Source organism: Anoplolepis gracilipes, chromosome 17 (assembly GCF_047496725.1).
Source record: "Anoplolepis gracilipes chromosome 17, ASM4749672v1, whole genome shotgun sequence".
Taxonomy (NCBI): Eukaryota; Metazoa; Arthropoda; class Insecta; order Hymenoptera; family Formicidae; genus Anoplolepis; species Anoplolepis gracilipes.
Genome location: NC_132986.1, coordinates 8,804,422 through 8,825,212, shown reverse-complemented (window position 1 = coordinate 8,825,212; position 20,791 = coordinate 8,804,422). Strand labels below are relative to the sequence as shown.

Here is a 20,791-nt window from a genome sequence, read left to right as displayed (position 1 = left end):
AGCTTCATGGATGGCAAAATATTATCCAATTCCGAAACGAATCAGGCATTCGAGAGATTCACAAATTTCAAATATATAACTAGTGTTATATATTTTTTTCTCAACAATCATAAATCATAATCGAAATTTATTAAATACATGCGACGTGTAAAGGTATCTTCATCGCGTCTGCATCTTTGATATATACATATGTATATTTATATGTATTTGTGTGAATATTAAGAAAAACGCATTGAAATAATATTACAATATTAAATTGCAATTGTGTAGCACGCTACAATTATATAAATTGCGTTGAATTATATCTTTGCATAAAATATATCGTATATCATGTCTAAATATCGTACAATATTATCATGTCTATTTTTTTCCGATGCAATTATTTAAGGCCTAAAATACTTTAGCCAGTTGATAAAACGATAGGCGATTTTTGCTCAGTAACGATAAATTGCTGACATTTCACTTATCGAGATAATGGATTTCATTTACGCAACATGCGGTATATATTGATTATTTAAATCTATTCTTTATTTAGTCATGCTGATTAGATTAGTGTAAAAGGCTTGCACTATCTAAAGTAGGAACATCTGTTCATAGTTTTTGACAATTGTCGTGTTCGTTATATTCCATACGCGAATAATTTTTATCTCGATTCTCGGTGGACATGTTTGTAGAAAGATTTCGAAGATTTCGTATGGCGTTGCGTTAAAAGTGCGATAATAATACAAGTGTATATATATATATATATATATATAAATATACACACATAGTGTATATATGTAGATATTATTAATTATCAAGAAACATATTCATTTCGCGGGGATAATGAAATTTTGATTGAAAAAAATTCAGCGCTATATAATTATACTAAATTATTCTAAAATAAGATTTTTTCAAGTTAGACCTCATATAGTATAATGATACTATTACTATCATCCCTTTTTTTCTATCAAACTTGGCTAATGTTTTTATACATTTTTTTATTTGTTGCGATTAAGAAAGAGTAACTATTATCATTATTATATAAATTAGAAAAAAATCCGCCAAGGAATTAAGTTGGCCTTTATTCACTTTGGGATGTATTTTAATTATACATTATAAAACCAATCGATTTCGTCATATATCGACTGACGGAAGATCGTAAATTCGTAACGGGTCTCAAAAGTCGTCTAAGCCAGATGTCGAGCGTTCGAGATAAAAAAAAAATACCAAAGCATATTCGAGGAGAGAAAAAAGGAGGACCAAGACAGGGGGTGGCGGGGGAAAAGGATCGGTGAGAGGCGGTGTGTGCATGCGCTTAATCGATAATCACCGGCAAGTGGTTTCGTCCGAAAAGGGTGCGGTATACGATACATCTGCGAGGTATCATCAGCGCCGCGTACAAAAGGCCGATCCATCATCGGGCCCGACAATCCAAATTCAAAATTGGCCGGTCAGTTCCCAGCGGTCGCGCGTGCAATTACAATGGAGATTAAGAACAATCCAAACAATCTCCACGTCAGAGTAGCGTGGCAATTCGAAGACACGAAAACGTCTCGAGATGAAAAGCTTCTTATCTTCGTTTCTCTTATACTTTGCGAGCGATTTCATCTTATTTTCTTGTTTATTTCTATATCGTAGAAGATATTATAACGCGTGTAGCGTGCAACGCGCAGGAGATGCCGTGTCGTAATATCGTCTGGCGCACGCGATTTTCTGCTTACGCGCCCAGTTGCTGAAATATCAATGTAAGCTGTTCATTGAGCGCGCGGTATGTCAGATTGTCCGCTTTTGATAGAAGAGTAGCCTTTGCGATTCGAGCGTAATAGTAGGTATCAACACAACGTGTTTCAACATATCGTTAGACTTTCGGATTAATAAGACTTGCGGTTGAGGGAACCAAATGGCGTTTTTCTCGCGCACGTTATAATTACGAACAATTTGAAAATTTTATCAGCACTTTAATAATTCAATCGTGAATAATAGCGCGACTGACAGTAAGTTAGTTATTATTAGTAATATATTAAAAATCTTTAAATGTTACATAGCTTTTCGATACACGCATTAGAATGTATAGTGTAGTAAAATACACAAGAGGTAGCACTGGTTGCTGCGAATTCTTGTTTTTAAAAATGAAGGAAATGTAAATAATTGTGATAATAGAATCTAAAATTCGTCTCATTTTACAATGCTGAATGTCATCTCGTAGTAAAACTGAAAAAATGTTTTCCCAGAACTTTTCCATAAGCTATGCTCGAATAGTAAAAAAGAAGACGATGACTTTTTTTTTCACTATGCAGCGAGAGCAGGATGCGCGAAAACGGAGCGCAAAAGTGCGGTGCGAAGAGAGAGAGGTGGGAAAGGATTACGATGCGTCAACGGCGATGACTGAACGAGCCGTAATCGCTGTGCCGATCTAATATTTCGAATAGTTCGCATTTACAATGGGCTTTATTGGCGGGAAAACTGTGAGGGGGTATTTTGAGCAGGCGGGACATCCATCACGGGGTGTCAACGCGATTGTCTTCCGCGGCGTTTGCCACGGGAAAGTATTGACGTCGGGCTCGCGCAACCGCCGAAAATGCCGTTCGCGCGCCATCGTCGCTCGGGAATGGATAAATGTCGTTAAAGTAATTAAAATCGGTTGCCGGTTGTACCGCGATCTCGAATAACGACCGAGTTTCCCCGTGGTTACACGATGCGACGATATCGATTCGCGCGGGAATGACGCGCCAGGAAACGCGATGGACAGTATTACTTCGGCTGACGAATTTATCCGGACGACACGGCGCCCGGCTTCGCCATTGTGTCGTATTTAAATGAGCTTTCTAATGTATTTAGCTTGAATACCGCGTGTGGCGAAAACTATACTACCCCGTGTGTGTATGTGTGTGTGTGTGTGTGTTGCAGAGATGCGCATTTTGCCACCGTTGCCGTCAATATCAATGACAAGATCATTTTATCAAGATTTAATTTTTCGAAAAAAAAAAAAAAAAAAAAAAAAATGCATCGAATTTCTTTTTCTTAATTAATGTCACGGTACAATATATGAAATTTGAAGTACCCATTCTATTTTTTATGTTATTATTCGTATAAAATGATACATTATATATATGTTTATATTGTCTTTCCATTATCAGTAATATTGATCTAGAATCAGTATTTGACATGTATTTATTGTAGTCGTTTAATGCAATGGTACTGTGTCTTATGCAGGAGATAATGCGTGCGCGAGCATGCGCGCCGCAATTTGTGTATCTATCGCAAATGTGTATCTATCGCGTCTGAATGTGCTAAAATAATAACGAGAAATTGCGGGCCGCGCGAGTAGAGAGAGCTGCGTTTGCAGGGGATGCCGACGTATAATCGAGGCGCACCCTCTCTCCCGGCTATCTGTTTTATTTATCCGATAACACGCCATTATGGGCGAATCGTGAATGCGGCTGTGCCGGTAACGATTGGCTATTTATAATAACACGTGGCATACGGGTAATTAGTTGCGCGCAAGCCACAGTGAAAAACCGAACGCCGGCATCGGTATCGAGAAAAATTACCGTCGTTTTTCATCGCGCCCCTTTGTCTACTTTATTTGGACTCTCATCACTTTTTTCCCCCCCCACCAACTTGTCTGCGAAAGGAACACTTTCGATCGTGGTTTCGATCGTGCATATTCTATTAATCGGTGCAATTAAATTTCACGTTACACTCTTGACAATTTTATCCATGATTGATTTTTTAATCTTAACTACAGGGGGGGAGAGAGAGAGAGAGAAAGAGAGAGAGAGAGAGATAGGCTTGTATGCAAATAGGCCACTACTTATATAGCGCGTCAGATGAAGCGATCATAAAACATAGGTCTCCTTGATAACTTTTGCGTTTAATCTTGTCATGTTTCCGATGCAAAAAAATATCGATGTATAAAACAAAAAAAAAAAAAAAACAAAAAAAAAAAACAACTCACAAAGTTACACCCGTTAAAATTAATACTTTATCGAGCAAAAAGTATTATCAGTATATTAATTTTCATATCGCTTTAAATGAGTCACATTTCGATATACCGATAAAAAAGAACTTTGAAAACGAAAAGAAATTGAAAGATCGTTTCTATTTATAATTCGGGCGGCTATTCGATCACGGAAGATTATACTGGGATTTCATCAGAGGGCAGAGGGAGACAGAGATACGATGGCTCGGATAAATATGGGCAGGGGAGAGGCAGGGCGGCTAGAAAGTCTTGTCCATTGTGCCGGATCTGTACAATGCTTATCGACGGTGATTGCTTCATTGCGGACTAGAACGGGGATGCTGGATGTAAGGGCGTGATGCATACACCGACGCGGCTCGGCGTTATCGGGTTATCGGCCGTAATGCACACGCACGCCGACCACCTTTCTACTGGGTTAACATTTCAATCTGGAAAATGTAAACCATCCCACACCCTCCTCGCCTCGCCTCGCCTCGCTCGCCTCGCTCGCTCGCTTGTTCTCCCTCTCTCTCTCTCTCTCTCTCTCTCTCTCTCTCTCTGTCTCTCTTCGTCGACACTCGCTCGTTTGCATATCGCTCGCTTGTTGTTCTCGCCCGACGAACGGACAAATTTGACTACGGCGAACCGATTGATTCTGCGATTGTGATTCCAATAGCCGCGTGCCGATGCAAAATTAAAACGGTAGAATTGGCATTCGCACGATACATGGCAGCGAGAGAGCTTCGTGACGATCGATATTCATCCGCCGCGAGAGTTTATCCAACGGTGAAACGCGTACCGTAAGAGACTGAAAGAGGGAGAAAATACGCGGTGAACGGTGCGCACAGGGTGAACATCGAAAAGTGCAATCGGGCCTGTTCTCGATGCGATCCTCTCGACGCGGGTCCTCTGCTCGGCTGCGTCTAGATGCGCTCGTATTCTATACGCGAGACGAGCAAAAATCCGCGCGCGCGCTTCTTTTTTTCCATCCGCCTTTCGTTCGTAACGTTGAGAGAGTGATCACCCTCCCCGTCCTCCCTTTCTCCATATAGGCGTGTAACGACGATGCGCAAACAATGACGAGGGTTACGTAACAGCTATGCACGATGCAAACACACCGTGTTGCGCTAAGCGCGTATCTGTAGCGGGGTGGGCAACGAGCGGTAACAGGGACTACGGTGGCGACGGCGGCGACGTCCAGGACGAACAATGCGTATCACACGGTGGCCTGTCTGAAAATGCCGGGCGTTCGTTCCCCATCGTGCCAAACCTCGCGCCAAACGCGAACAGCAGGAGCGATATCGGTGTGCTTTCGAAAAATAGATAGAAAAGGAGAGGCAGAGACGATAGACAGAGAGCGAAGAAGCGATATGCGTGCCATCGAGCGTAATATCCGAAATAAATTTCCGATAATTGACAGTCTCTCTGAAATGCTCTAAAGAATGGATTAGGAAAATTCATCGTTAATTACATTTTTCGCGTATCATTATTAGCTCGATATCGATATCTCGTTTATCTACATCAAACTACCGATTTCTCTTTTCCGGCAACATAATATAACAAAATACATTTAAGCACGATAATTGACCTTTATTATTATTGTTGTAATTATAGTAAATATATTATCCATCGCGCGCGTAACGTTTTAGAATTTATTATCTCGATAATCCGTTCGTTTCAGATTCTTCTCGCGATAGCCGAGTTTCTTAACGATTTAACAGTATCGTCGCGTTATCTGTTTGAGTTACGGAATTTCATCGGTGACCGCAGAACAAGAGGCGGCCGATGGTGATCGCGTTTCCACGAGCGAATGCATCAACGTATAGGTTCGACGACGGGACTGTCCTTCATTACGCACGAAGGAAAGTGCAGTCATCGGCGCGCATACCCGTAGGTATGCACACACAGAGGCATTAGCTCCCCCAAAGCCCAGCCGGTATTAATTCCACTAATTGGACGTGGTTTGGGTCGCGGCAAACATCGGTCCCCTACTGGTTGCCCCTCTTCCCCCGTTCCTCCGACTTGTCCGGACCACGCACATCGATCTTATGATCGATTGTCTTCTCGCAAGACAAAGGATCATTCTTATTTCATTTTGGAAAAGTTGTTTAAGCCTAGATATTTGTGTCGATGGACACGGCCTTTATCTCGTATCGCGATTTATTATATTCAGCAGTTTTGATATTACAAAAATATCACTCTTGTAAACTTGTCTGCTGTAAATTTTTTTTTTTTTTTCTTTTTTTTTTAAGTCACTAACATATAATTAACAGTAAATCTATTATATATGCGCAATTATGCTAGCGATATAATTACAATAAAATATTGATCGTAATATACATCTATATATCTCAGACACGTTTGCGAGATATCAAGCGTTTCTACGCTCGAATACTACAGCGCGGTAGTAATTAATTATAATTCACGTTGAAAATGCAAAATATCAATTAACGTACGGGATGATGTACAATTAAGAATGTAATTTACGTCGACTGGCACGCAAACTAGATTTACAAGTGTAGGAATAATGATCGAGCTTTTCGCCTGTGCGCTCAATGAAAGATAAGCCCACAAGGTTTTGCTTCGTTTCGAAATCTATGAAGTAGAGATCAGCTGTTTTGAGTAAACATATTTACCCGTAGAATCTGTACATGAGTATGCATGCGTTTGTGTCCGCATGTGCGTACGTATTTGTATATGCGTGTATTTATGTATGCATGTATGGCCGCACGAATGTATCGGTATATATACGCATACGACGATACTTCGCGAAGGGTCTCCCTAGCGAATCTAGGTCACCGGGCCGACGAGGGACGATGAGGGGTTGACCGGCCAAAAGAGAAGAGAGAACGCTAGACTTGTTTCCCTTCCTGTTGCTATCAGCCACGAAGCGTCTATGACGTGATAATCAGAGACCGTCTTCGCGAATCATCCCTGTCACATGTTTTTCGCATTCCGCTTGAGCAGAGTTAAGAAGCGCGTTTAAGATACGGATTAAAGCTCATCACGAGGAAAAATTAATACTCTTCTCATCTCACTTATGATGAAAAAATTTCGTGCATTCAACATACGAATACGAATATATGCGGTGGCGGTTCTATGCGAGCTCTTTTTAATTAACGATATATTTGCGTCTTTTTTTCTCGAAAAAATTAAAGCATTTTGTACGTTACATCTACTCGTGTAAAATTGTTCGTACTCGTTTCGCACTTATGATTTTCATCTCTGTCCCGCGAATCGAGGTGCTCGATCGCGGCAAAATTCACCTCCAGGAACTGTCGGCGGATACGGGCGCCTTGGGTATGGCACAAAGATATTAAGCACCCATACCCTAACCGTGTCGGAGTCGGAGAGTGTAGACTATCCTGTGTGTCGGTCTGGTGGGGATGGAGAGGCGGAGGAAACACACAGAGGCGCGCACGGCGCGGAGAGAGGGTAGATGGACTAAGGGTGGGCGAAGGCGTAAGGGGGTGGCGGAGCAGGAGAGAGATCGCAAGGAAAGCGGAGTTACCTACAGAAGAAATAAGTGCGCGCGTGTAATGCTGATGGCGAATATGGTAGAGGAGATCTGAGGAAAGAGTAGGAGAGGGTAGTGGAGAAGGTTGAGGAGGAAGAGGAGGTGAGCGAGGTAGTAGAGGAAAGAGAGAGAGAGAGAGAGAGAGAGAGAGAGAAGCGAGGGGAATAGGTAGAGGGAAGGAGAGGGAGAGCGGGTTCGCGGATGGCAGAAGGGTGAAGAAGGGAGGCAGCGCACGCGAAAGCGAGCGATCGATTCGAACGTTGGCGACATTCTTCGTCGTAGGGACAGGGAACAGTGAGAGAAAGAGAGATAGAGACGCGGGCAGTACGTGTGTGCGCGCCTAACGCAGAGGGAGATGACGAAAGAAAGGGATAAAGCGAGAGTAGAACGGACAGGAGCGAGCGAAGAAGAAAACATATACACAGAAGGCAGAGACGGCTGGCTCGCGCGAGAGAGTGCGAATCTGGAAAATGTGAAAGGCGGCGGCGAGAGACGATAAGAGAAGGGCGGAGAGACGAGAATAATGAAAAAGATAAGAAAAATGAAAGAAAGATTAGAATATGGTATACGATTTTAAAGAATCGAAAATAAAAAAAGAACCAAGAGAAAAGCGAAGAGTAAGAATAATATGAAAGAAATTAAAAAATTAAAGAATTGGATAATCAGATGTAATGAAGTGAGAGGGTGTCACAAACGAAACACTATGACGGAAATGATGCAGACAGTCAAAGGAAGAAGAGAAATAAGAGCCGAGTCAGGAGAGTAAGGCGCCCGAGAGAAGAACAGCACGCGAATAAGAGACAAGAGTGAAAGATATAAAAGTTGAGAGAGTGGGGCGAGGAGAAACACGCGCGCGCCGAGGCAGGAAAGAGAACGTAAGACCCGTAACGCGAAAGAAGACAAACCCGGCGAGAGTAAAAGAAGAATTCCCCCACTCGTGCGTTCCAGTCGTACTGTCCTCAGGCTCTCCGCGCGTCTGCGTCTGGTTGTCCCTCTGTGTTAGTAGCCCCCGGAACCGTCCTCGTCGGCGTAGTCGTCGTAGTCGTCGTCGTCGTCTACCACGTCGGTGGCAGAGGTTGGCAAATAGTGGGGATGCGGGGGGCGGTTGGCCGAACCGCCGCCACCCGGAGGGAAGGTTTGAAAGGCGTAGACAGTGTTAGCCTGCCGTCCAATAGCGAGAACAGCCGCCCCGGTGGCTCCGCCAACCGGATAGTCGGTTGTGCGCACAGAACGCCCATCCTCCCCGTTTGTCGAGCTCCCACTGATGTTTTTATTTATTACATCTGTGACTGGGTAGGGAAATACTCCCGACTCGACCGAGAGAGCGTTTGCTACTTTGAGAACGAGCGACGCGCGTCCCTGCGAGTTACCGCGGCAGCCGCCTCCGTCGTCATCGTCGCCGCCGCCACCACCGCCGTCGTCGTCGTCGTCGTCGCCGTCGTCGCCGTCGTCGCCGTCGCCGTCGTCGCCGTCGCCGTCGCCGTCGCCGTCGCCGTCGCCGTCGCCGTCGTCGTCGTCATCCTCGCTGTCATCCCATCATTGACATTATCACAGTCGTAATTCGTATACACGTTGCAGTTCTCTCGTATTTACGCGTCTCTTTTATCCGTGTAATCGTCGTGGTGTAGCAGTTTTCCGTTTATTGTGATATGAAGACATCATCATCGTGAGCTAGTGAACAAGTTGCTACGTCTCGCTGACAAACTCAGTGCCGCGGACTGTTGTCATATCGTCATCGTCCTCATAATCATCGTCGTTATTTAAAGTTGAGTTAAACGTTTTCGCGATGGATCGGTGAAAATTAGATATCCGCGTAGTGGACTAAAAATTGTTATGGACACAGAGGTTCACGTGCGTGTGAGGACTGAAGAAATCGTGCGGTTTGACATATGTCGAGACGCGCAACATTTACTTGCAGTGATAAGCGACACGTTTGAAGAGTGTTAGTTTGGCGCAGTTTTAAAATCGTAAATCGTTTGCGATTTCTACACGTTAAATATCGTCGAAGAAAGCTCACAAAGAGGATCGGAAGAAACATGCTTTAACATGCATTGAAACAATTCACGCTCCTACGTTCGAGTCGCACCGCGATATTCGCCAACGGGCGAACACAGTGACGACATTGAACGTCAGAGACGACACGGATCGTATCGCTGGCGACAAGGACGTGGCAGAGTGTCTCGTCGTCTCTACGAGAAAAAACAGGGACGCGCGTTTCCGACCTCCCATGGACCACGGAGCAATGGACAGCTCTTCCGATCACAGCAGCCGTGCCAGTCCCATAACCGGCAGTCCGAAACATCCGCACAGCCCGTCGACGCAACAGAGTCAGCAACAGCAACTCCACGGCAGTCAGCATCAACCACCGCCATCCCATCAGCAGTCGCACGGGCGCGATCAGATCCGCGATCATCAGCAGCAACAGCATCGCGGTGTACCGACACCGGGATCGCCCACGAGAGGTTCGCCACCTCAGGGTCTTCCTTTGAGTCCACCGCCGTTATCGGCCGGAGGTGGACCTGGGGCACCACCGGGAATGGTTCCTCGTATGCCGGGCTTACCGCCGCCGGGATTGGGATTGCTGGGCCAACTCGGCGGTATGCTGAGCGGTCACCATGGCTCACCGTTGGAGCTGATGGCTGCTCATCACGCGGTCTTACCGCCGCGATCTTACAACAGCCCACCACCGATCAGTACTAGCGATCCTACTGCCAACGAGTGCAAGTTGGTCGATTATCGCGGCCAGAAAGTCGCGGCGTTTATTATCGCCGGTGACACGATGCTCTGCTTGCCACAGGCCTTCGAGCTGTTTCTCAAACATCTCGTGGGCGGCCTTCACACAGTCTATACCAAGCTCAAGCGGCTGGATATCGTACCATTGGTGTGTAACGTCGAGCAAGTTAGAATCTTACGCGGCCTCGGAGCCATTCAACCCGGCGTCAATCGGTGCAAGCTGCTCAGCTGCAAGGACTTCGACGTTCTTTACAGGGACTGCACTACGGCCAGGTAGGTGACGACGTTTCAAGAAAGATGACACGACAACGGTTCTTCTCGGTAGTTTCTATTTCTCCTTCGATTAGGTCGTCGATTTTCGTCGGTCTCTCGGTTGCGAGTCTCGTGCATAGGCGTTCTTAGGTCGATTTACATTCCTTCAAGTTCGGTAATAACAAAGCGGATGAGCGAGTGTGCAGAACGAGCACTCAGGATGAAGAGAACAGAGCGCTCAGGATTATGACTGGTAATTTCGATGAAACCAGTTTTGACATTCTTCATTCTGCCTCGTGGCAATCATGCCATTGCTATATGTTCCGGACATTTCTGCAAACGAATCTGTGCAAACGAAAAATTCAATTCAGATTTAGTGATGAATAAGTGGATATTTATCGATGTTAATGCGAATCAATTTTCATAACGAGAAGAAGAAGATTCCGGAAATACGACTCGCGTACATCTGCTTGCATATTTTGACGCGAGCCTCGCCGTTGCAAACAGAAGCTACGATCTTCGCATACATTAATAACGCGCGGTGTCGCCGCTGGGCAGCACTTTATCTTCGCCTGTACCTCGGCTTGGCTTTCGCGCCCGCTACCAGTCGGCGAAAAAGTACTTTAATTGTGCACCACCTACCGCTCCTTAAGACTTGATCATCATCGAAAACGGCTCCCGGTGACCCTCAGGGTTTTTCGTATAGGCCATTCACGAGCGATCCTCATGCATCGAAATTGCTTCGCGAAATTGTATTTTACGGTTTGAAAGGAATGCCGTTTCGGCAATAGCTTTATTTACATTCAACGGAATTATGCCAAAACGAAAAACGTATCGCATTTGTAAAATAATATTCATTCAAAGTATACGAATAAAATCCCATGCACCGATGCACTACACGGCTGCATTATAAGAAAAAAAGAGAGAGAATTAAGATATCCGAGTCATAGTATTGGCACGTGCTTCTCGTTTCTAGTATTGTCACCAAGTTCCCGCGCCAACAGGTGTCCCTTTCACGGCAGTTTCTCTGAATGAATCGTCCCCGACGAGGGAGAGAAAGAGAGGATGCCGGGCGAGAGGAGGAGAGCATGGTTGTACAAGCTCTCTCTCTTTCTCTCTCTCTCTCTCTCTCTCTCTCTCTCTCTCTCTCTCTCTCTCTCTCTCTCACCCCACCCACGAGGTAGACGACAGACGAAACGGAATGGTAAACGGAACGAGGGGATTTAAGGTCGTCGGCTAAAATGTTGTCCTCCTGCGCGATATCGTTTATTAATCCGGCTCGTTCTATTGATCGATGTTTCGTATCAAACGATAGATTCGACGATAAACTCTCGATAATTCGTTGATCCATTTGCACGTGTTTAACTGTCGCGAAACGGACGAGGTTCTTCGAGATGTGCGGCAAATCGTAAATCGCATGGCAATTGGGCAATATTTGTTCGGCGAGCGACGCGCAGCGGCAGTCACAACGGAAACGGATTCAACGCGACACGGAGAGAGGGACAGAGCGAGAGGGAATCGAGGGATATCCCGAGGGACAGAGTGAAAGAGTCGGAGATAGCCAGAAGGAGAGAGCGAGCGCGAGAGGAAGAAGGAGGAAACTCGTAGGGATCGCAGGGATCCGAATAATCCGGAATAGCAGTCACAGAACAGAGCTCCGCGAGCCGTCGGCTCGTGCGGGTGTCTCTCGCCTTTCTCGAGCTCGTTTTGTCGTTTATCGTGCAGTTTATTCTTTCTCGCAATACGAACGTCCAGTCGTAGATGCTCGATTTGCGTTCAATTTTCTCGACATCATATTCTTTATTCGTAAGTTGAATAATTTTACTTCTCCGTTTCATCGTAAACTCTTGTCAACTTTCTCTGTCTTTTATATTATAAAATTTGTTTTAATCTAAAAATCGATTAAATTGTTTATCTTATGAATAACTTTTTATCCAACAACAGTTTTGAAATTTGTATTTATAAATTATTTTAATGTCGAAAGCAGATGACGATTATATGACAATTAATTATTAGTGACAATGATATTATATTCAGTAACAATCGTCGCGTCATTCGATTTGAAGATTGAAAGAAACAAGTTTCTCGCTTCTTTGATAAATTTTTGGATACATTTCGCCGACTCTGATCGCGGAAGATCGCGCGGATATCGATTGAAAAAGAGCGAGACGACGACGGTCGCGCTTGAAAAATAGGATGATCAAGAGGCTGCGACACGGCCTGCCTGTGCGGTCCGATCGCGTGTACCGCTGACGTCGTTACATTCTGATAATGCACGGCAACGGTAGCGGCAGCAACGGATACACACAGGCGAGCCACATCTACGACGAGTCAAACACACACACACATACACACACACACACATACAACAAGCAAGCAAGCAAGCAAGCGCGCATGCACACCTACATACATATACACAAGTGCACATCGACCCCGGCGCCGTTCTACGCTTCTACCGGACTGATACAACAGCATGTGCCCAGAACCGCACCGATAATTCAGGAGGATTTTTCTTGCGGTTTACTGCGCGGCGCCGGCTGCGTTGTTCCGTCCGGACGGCTCAGAGATATAGAACCGAATTGCGCCGGACGCGCCGTATTTTGTGCGTTGCCGAGTTAATAATAATAACGTTAAAAAGCGGAGTATACAGACGACGGCGAATGCGGATAGCCGCGTGCCGAGTTTGCTATGCGGAATTGCGTGTGCGCGAGCGCGCGCGCGCGCACGAGACACGCGTGGTAACGAGCGCACGATGCGTGAATCGTTACCGCCGCTTGGTGTATTTTTAAATGCCGCGTTTATTTCTCATCGCGAGACGCTGCCTATCTTGACAACATTGTTATTTTTCGATTTTTCTTATCCGAGACGCGTATCTGGGGAGCCGCTATCTTGATCGAAAACGCCAACAAATATTCTTGTTATAGTATATATTGAAAACAAAAATAATCGACTGCAATAATTATTCGCGTCGTATATCTCGTATATAAATATATATATATATATATATATATATATATATATATATATATATATATATATATATATATATATATATACACACACACACATTTATGCGGGCCCTACGGTAATCGGCGAGGAAATAATAATGCGGCCGCGTTGCGCATAGCTAACGAGACGAGTCAATTATATCAATTAATTCGCCTAACTCGGTCGGACGGACGAACGATCGCGCGCAAACTACCTATTCGGAATTGAGCCTCTAATTGGGAATCCGCGAAAAGAGGTCGCGCCAGGGAGACAAAGAAGGAAAGAAGGAAAAAGCACACAGAGGGGAACACATACAGGCATAACATAATTTTTCTCTATCCTTATCCACGAGCACAGCGCTTAGTGTATATGTACCTGGCATAACAACAACCAGCCAGAAACTACGTGGGAGTGCGCGCGGCCCTGGACTATAATTCTATGCGCTATTAGCCGTTTAATTATAAAATTGTGCATAGATTAATTGGCTCCCGTAATGGCTCTAACAATGCACAGACATATTGTGAGAGAGCGAGAGACACAGGGAGGAGAGAGGAAAGAAGGGGGTAGTACACAGAGAATAGAACCCGGAGAAGAGAGGGGGTGAAAAGGGGAAGAGCAAGAGTAGAACAGAATGAGAGAGAGAGAGAGAGAGAGAGAACGAGAGCGAGATGGCAGCAGAAAGCCGTTATTAATATTTATTTCCTCTGCTCGCTCCTCCCAGCTCCTGGTTGTTGCCGTGCGCCGATGCGTGGTTATAGGCTACGTAAGCTTTTAATATCTATGCGCTCGTGTTAACTGCACGAATACACAAATAGGGCTCGGTAAAGTCCTCGTATGAACGCGACTGTGCTCTCTTCGTGGCTGACGGAAAGCATCGCGATATTATTCGACGGACGGACGTCTCGAAAAGGGATCGCTCGGTTCTTTTGCTGCAGCGACGCCGAGTGGAGGACGATCGGTCTCCTTTTTCTCCCTCTCTCTCTCTCTCTCTCTCTCTCTCTCTCTCTCTTCCTTTCTCTCCGTACACACTAGCACGTATCTATCTGGTAATTGTATCGTTTACAGCAGCTGGCAGGCCTCTCGGCCTTTTTTTCCCGTTCCGTATCCTGCACGGGGAATTGGGCCGCCAGCGTGATATTATAAAGGCTCGCATGACCCCATTGTTAGCATTACTTTTCATCGAGATACATATATAAGCGCGTGTGTTGCCGTCGTGCTCCTACGTACATAGACTCCCCCACGACGTGTGTGTACGTGTATGTATGTATATGTATGTGTGTGTCTCTCCATTAAATCTGCTTGTCGATTAATCCCATAACCGAAAACCAAGTCCGCGCCTTGTACTGTTTGCCGTATACTAGTTGCCGTGAGAATAATTCACAGGGAACTGGTGGAATCGATGAAAACCGCGAAGCGGATATAGAGCCTTGAACTTTATAATATACAGTAACGCGATAAAAACACAGCCGCACGCTGACTTTTTATTGATAAAAAGTGGAAATTGTTCCGCCTCGATTGGAAAACTCGAGTGCATCGTAACGCATTCGAACGCCGGTCAGTTATTAGCCATTTCGGTACTCGTGCCAGGGCCATTTAATAATTTATAATCACCAACATCAAGGATATATTACCGCTTATTTATTCATTTATTTCTTTGTTTATTCGTCGCTTTCTGCAACATCTGTAGCTGCGGTAGTTTATCGAGTTGTTTAATTTACGCCATACTCGAGAAATCGGAGCGCAGAGCGACCTTCTTCATTTACGGTATCTTTACAGCTTTCAAAGCACGGCCAGCGGTCACTAATCTCTTCTTACACAATCGTTCTTAATTTACGGAAATTAATTGAAAACACAAATCTGAGAGGGGTGCCTTTCTTCCCAGCATCCGTCCGCCGCCCTCCGCCCTCCGCCCACGATGCCGTTCGCCATCACCACCCACAGCCTATTCCCGCGCTTCGCTCATAATTCTCGGTAATTAATAATCTGCAACAAGTAATAATAAAGCCAGTAATCCGGCTGCGCGCGGCGCCGCGGTCGAGCAGCGTTCTTAATTCTGGATAATTAATGCAAAGACAAACAAGAAGGATTAAAATCCAGCTACCCACCCACCGTTCTTTTTCTCGTTGTTTCTCCGAACTTCTCCCTCTTTTTAACGCTGCTGCTCGCTTCTCGTTCTATAACGTTGGCCAAAGATGGCCGACCGTTGTAGCCATGCAAGATATTCGCCACTTCTCTTTTATTTCGTCCCTGTGTTCGCAAAACTTGTAAAGCTTAACAATTTTATTTTTTATTTTTATTTATTTATTTATTTATTTATTTTTTTTTTTTTTTTTTGATAAAAAGATATAAGAAAAGTTGTTAATGTGTTTGCGCAATTACATTCATTTTGAATTATCGTAATGCTCGATAAACTTGACCGTTTTATAATACTTGTCAATCGATTTAAAGGAAATTCAATTGTCGCTCTTTTTAACATTCAATGTCTAATCGCGAGGCATCTGAGAGACGCCAAACTGCGCGATCTAATCGTGCGGGTGCGGAGTAATTAAAGAGAGCGTTAATTTGTATCCAAGAAGAATAGGGAAGAGGGAAGAGGGAGTGTGTGTTGGCTGCGCGTGCAATGATAAAGTCACAATATTATTATCGCGATCTGTATCGTCTGCCGGCCGTCTGCATGTGGTAAGACGAGATCCTTTCTCGAGGACGATGGGAACCCGTGTACGGTACGCCCAGAAGAGAGAGAGAGCAGGATGCGAGCGGGCCCATGGCTATAATCACGAGGCCTCTTGATGGCGAGATACAAATGCAAGTCATCGGGGCCTCGTATTGTATCGCAATGGCGCCAGGCTCCCGTTCCGCGTTTCCCTTTCGGCGTTCTCTATCGTTCTCGGCCGTGCATTCGACGGAACCTAAGAAAGACTCCCAATTTAAAGCGTTAAATACGCGACTGTTGCGTTGATATCTTATATTTTCCGCCGCACTGTTAATTCTTGCCAATCATGATGGTCGGTGGATACGGTTTGATCGAAGCGCGAAAGTTAATTTCTCGTATCATTTAAAAGATGCGAACGATCCTTTCACAGAATTTATAAATGATGACGTGTTATTTGAAGCCGCTTATACAATACATTGCGTATAATCTCTCTTTCCGTCAACTTTAATAATAGTAAATTATTAACAATTTTCTATTTAAATCTATATTTATCTATATTATCAAATCAAAGACTGTAAAGATTCAATTGTTTTCAATTATAAATTATATACACATCGTATATAGAAAATTTTTAGATAATCTTTAGTTCACTTGATAATCAAATACAGGCCATGCGCTTGATCTTTGTAGATCTTTTATCGCGGATTTTATTGTTAATCTGGAAAGAATAAAAGCGCAAAATCTCACGAGCCAGTGGCGTTTCCAAGGCACAAGCGTGCTCAACAAGATTCGGTCCAAGTTTTATTCTCGTCGACGAGAGCGCTCGGATTGCGTTACATACTTTTAACAATGGCCCACGCACGTCGCGTCACAGGAGCTAAAATCGATTGTTTCTGCGCGAACCAGTGACCCACATTAAAACAGCTGACTGCGACAGCGGGACCCACGAGTCCCGTTTCGTTCCTTCCCCTTGATTCACCCTTGTTGCGACGATACTGCCGCCCTCGTAAAGAACCATCCCCAAGAGCGCATCTTTCGCTTTCGCCCGGTGACTAAAACGCGATACAACTCATCGAGTGAAACAAGGGTCTTTATAATCCTTCTGTATTTTTATCGTTACCCCATGTTGGATGGACTCGATCTCTCACAGGAATACATTTATTACACATAATACATATATTCACATAAATTCGCAAATAATTCGAGATGGATTTATAGATAGATTGAATAATTGTAAGTCGGGAAAGTTTTTGACAAATTTTCTACTTTTTTTTATCAATCAGAACAATCATGTTTCATCATAAACGGAGAGGCTTGAAAAAAAGCTTTATAGGAAATATGTAATAGATTATAATAAAATGCTTCCTTTAATCGATATTGTATGGATTTCTCGTAGTATCGTGTCCTGCATTACGGAAAACATTCGGCGCGAGCACCGCGGGCTCTTAACCATTTCTCTCGGGAGACGCGTTTAAGAATCCCGCATTTGTACATGCAATCGCGTGTTCACGTCGAGTAAGCTGTGCCTCGATGGAACGAACCTCGTCGTGGACGTGTCGTGCTACCGGTGCGCTCAGGTCCGTAAATCCTTTACGACAACAATTTTATGCGACCGCGGATTTAACGGAATTGATCCGAAGGTCAATACAAATCCTCTCTCTCTTTCTCTCTCTTTCTCTCTCTCTACCCCAACTATATCGCTATCTTGTTATCGTAATCGCTCATATCCGATAGTAGCGATGTGCATTAGACGATTAGTTTCTTCTATCTCTTTTTATTTCATATTTCTCTGTGACTGTTTAGCTAGAATGGGTTATTATCTTCACGATATCGTTACTCGTGTTTATTTTCATTTATGAAAAAATTATGAAATCACTTGTGTCTCGTTCAGATTACGGTTGATCAATCGAGTGCTGAAACGTACGGCAAATATATCTAGTTTAATTCACATAGAGCAGAGAGATTGTTTGTGTCATATATATAATTTACAAATATATAATTAACGAATGATTGATTGTGCGGAAATGATATGAAACATTTCGACGAGATACGCGTCGCTCAAGCATTGAATTATTACGTTGCGATTAACTAGCAGATATCTCACAACCAAAGGCAATAATTTATTCGACAATATATGTTTTTCTCACTGAATTACGGAAAGTATACGCGATAGACTGGAGAACTTCTTAATCCGGAAAGTCGCCGCATTTGGACTGTGTAATTGCCATAATTATGCGTCGCGTCGCTCTCGGTAATATCGCCAGCATATTACAGTCTTACATCGGAATGCTGCAGTCCGAACGAATTTCAAGTTTTCGTCGGTGCAGGCCGTCATGTGCAAACTGCACGAAAGGCGTCCTTTCCGCCTCTCGCGAGCCGGCCTGTCACAACGATACTCGGTAATTTCGAGTGATTCGTGGACGACGTCAGCGAGCATATCGCACCCCTTTGGCGAGAGAGGGCTTTCGTGTGCACGCTAGCCACTCCAACTCGTTACACATGGTAATTAAACGACGCACGAGACCACCCCGAGAAGCTAGGTGGCAGTTAGAACTTGAGCGTTTAAGAGGAATCAAGTCGTTGTTAGAACTCGGCTCGTATACCGCCTACACTTATTCGGGTCGATTGCACAAACCTCGCGATTAGCATTAACTATAATTGATATGATTTTTCTCTTTCTTTTTTTTTAGTTGTTTATGAGCCTATACATAGCATTACGAAAGGATACTTAAGTATGATCAGTATAGTCTAGAGGCGTGGGGTTCGAGGACGTTTCGGCGCCACCGTATGGCGTGGATTATGGCGGGGCAAAATCGCGATTGTTTGCGACTTTGCTAGGGCGAAATCAGTGCCGATCGAGAAGGCAGTGGCAGCTTCTTTCGAGCGAGGCCGTCTATTTAGCTCGCGTGCCGCCGAGTTTGGCGCAACGTCACGCGTCAATCAAAATCGAGGCTCTCGAGTAGCTGCTTCTATAGTAATGATTCCCGCGCGAGTCCATGTCGAGCCGATCTTACGTACATGAACGCCTGATAGCCCCTATGATATACCCTTGAAGGGTGCCCAGACTACCGGAGTCGTCAGCCCAGTCAACCAACTCGAGCAGTGTTTGCCAGTTTTGTCGAGGGCGAGGAGCCATCTTTATACACGCGTGCGGTCCGTTCGCGTGATGCACGCATGCCACCTCTTCTCCTTGGTATTCCGCTCTTTCTTCCTTCGCGAGGCCCGTCATCTGTAGTTTTCTTCCTTCCTCTCTCGATTCTACGTACGTCTTCACGGATGCCTCCTTACCTCAGCTTTACGTGCGACCGTTTACGCGCTTTTTCCTTTCGCGCACGAATATAGGCTTACGGGATAAATACCACGTGATTGCGAGATATCGATCCAGCAAGTTAGGTAGGAATCCGTGGTAGAGTTAATGCTCCTACATTTTAATCTTTATAGCTATTGTTGAGAGAGAGAGAGAGAGAGAGAGAGAGAGAGAGAGAGAGAGAATACAGAGAAAATTATAACCGATGATAATTAATAATATCGATCGTCGCGTGGGGACTTTGATTGGACGGGAGATCCGTTTACTTAAGAGTTGCATGATTTATATATTTTTGTTTAAGTTTTGTCAATCGAATATTTTCCGACAGTGAATAAAAAAAAAAGCAGGCGATTGTGTGCCGGTACACGCTAAAATACAGATAATAATATACGTGATTGTGTTATCGTTTTACGATATAATATATTAAATATATAAATGAACGAATTTGAACTATTAACCTCGCACAAGAATATATACTTTTGTCGAGTCTGCATCATTTTTGGAACAACTGAAATTATTTATATATATATATATATATATATTATTTTTTTTTTTTTTTTTTTTTTTTTTAATAAAACACGGCACCGCGATCTCAAGATGCCGAATCGAGGAACCGGCTTTAGGTCGACACGCCTAGATTTCTAATGTAATCTTGTGGAATGAATCATCCGATATCATCTTTCTTTCTCTCTCTGAAACTTGGGCGATTTTAATCGACAAAAAAGAAGATATTCCCGTGCATATGCTTTCAGTTTACGCATAACAATATCCAAATAATATTAACCTGTCCGGTTTATGATTTCTGCTGACGGTAAAAGAAAAAAAAAAAGTATACTGATCCTGTTGTTTCAATTTTTTTTCTTAGCTATTCAAGCATCTAATTTTGATTGGCGTTTCTTCAAAGCGCCGACTAAAGACTGTTAGGCCATCTCTTTTTGTTACTTAAGTTAAGTTTAATTTTTAATCAAGGACGTCGACTATACATACATGTGAGCGGTTGATTTCTTGCACGGTCGCGATAGTTGGCAAGTTCTTCGTGCGCGTTGGACGAAAAAGATTCCTTCTCATAATTAATTTGTGTTTTTCCAGCATCTCGAGGAATACTTCTTCCTATCAACGATCGTGTCTAACCGGTCGTCGTGTAACTCGCAATCTTCTAATTTCTCCGCATCCATGTATACATCGCGCACTCGAGATAATAGCGAATACTATGTAATTATATCATTGTTCGGAATTAGCTGCCAGCCGTTGTTGTTACATGCAGTTCGGACGCCCGCGAACGAGCAGTCGAGGTGTTATTAGCGCCTGACATTGATACATCCGACCACAGATCGTGCTCGCAGTGGCGTGGATATTGCGTTATCCGGTTTATCCGCTATATCCGATCGGGTTCGTCGA

General features: G+C 44.2%; 1 protein-coding gene across 6 annotated transcripts in view; it reads left to right on the top strand.

Annotated features, from left to right (window-relative positions):
• The first annotated feature begins 8,305 nt into the window (after window positions 1-8,305).
• The window catches only part of Dac (dachshund family transcription factor), a 188,733-nt gene continuing 176,247 nt past the window's right edge, over window positions 8,306-20,791 (top strand). For all 6 annotated transcript variants that reach the window (XM_072910044.1, XM_072910043.1, XM_072910042.1 and 3 more), the window contains exon 1: window positions 8,306-10,466. In XM_072910044.1, coding sequence (XP_072766145.1) covers window positions 9,688-10,466 — 779 coding nt within the window. In that variant the 5' untranslated portion in view covers window positions 8,306-9,687. The remainder of the gene's footprint in view (window positions 10,467-20,791) is intronic.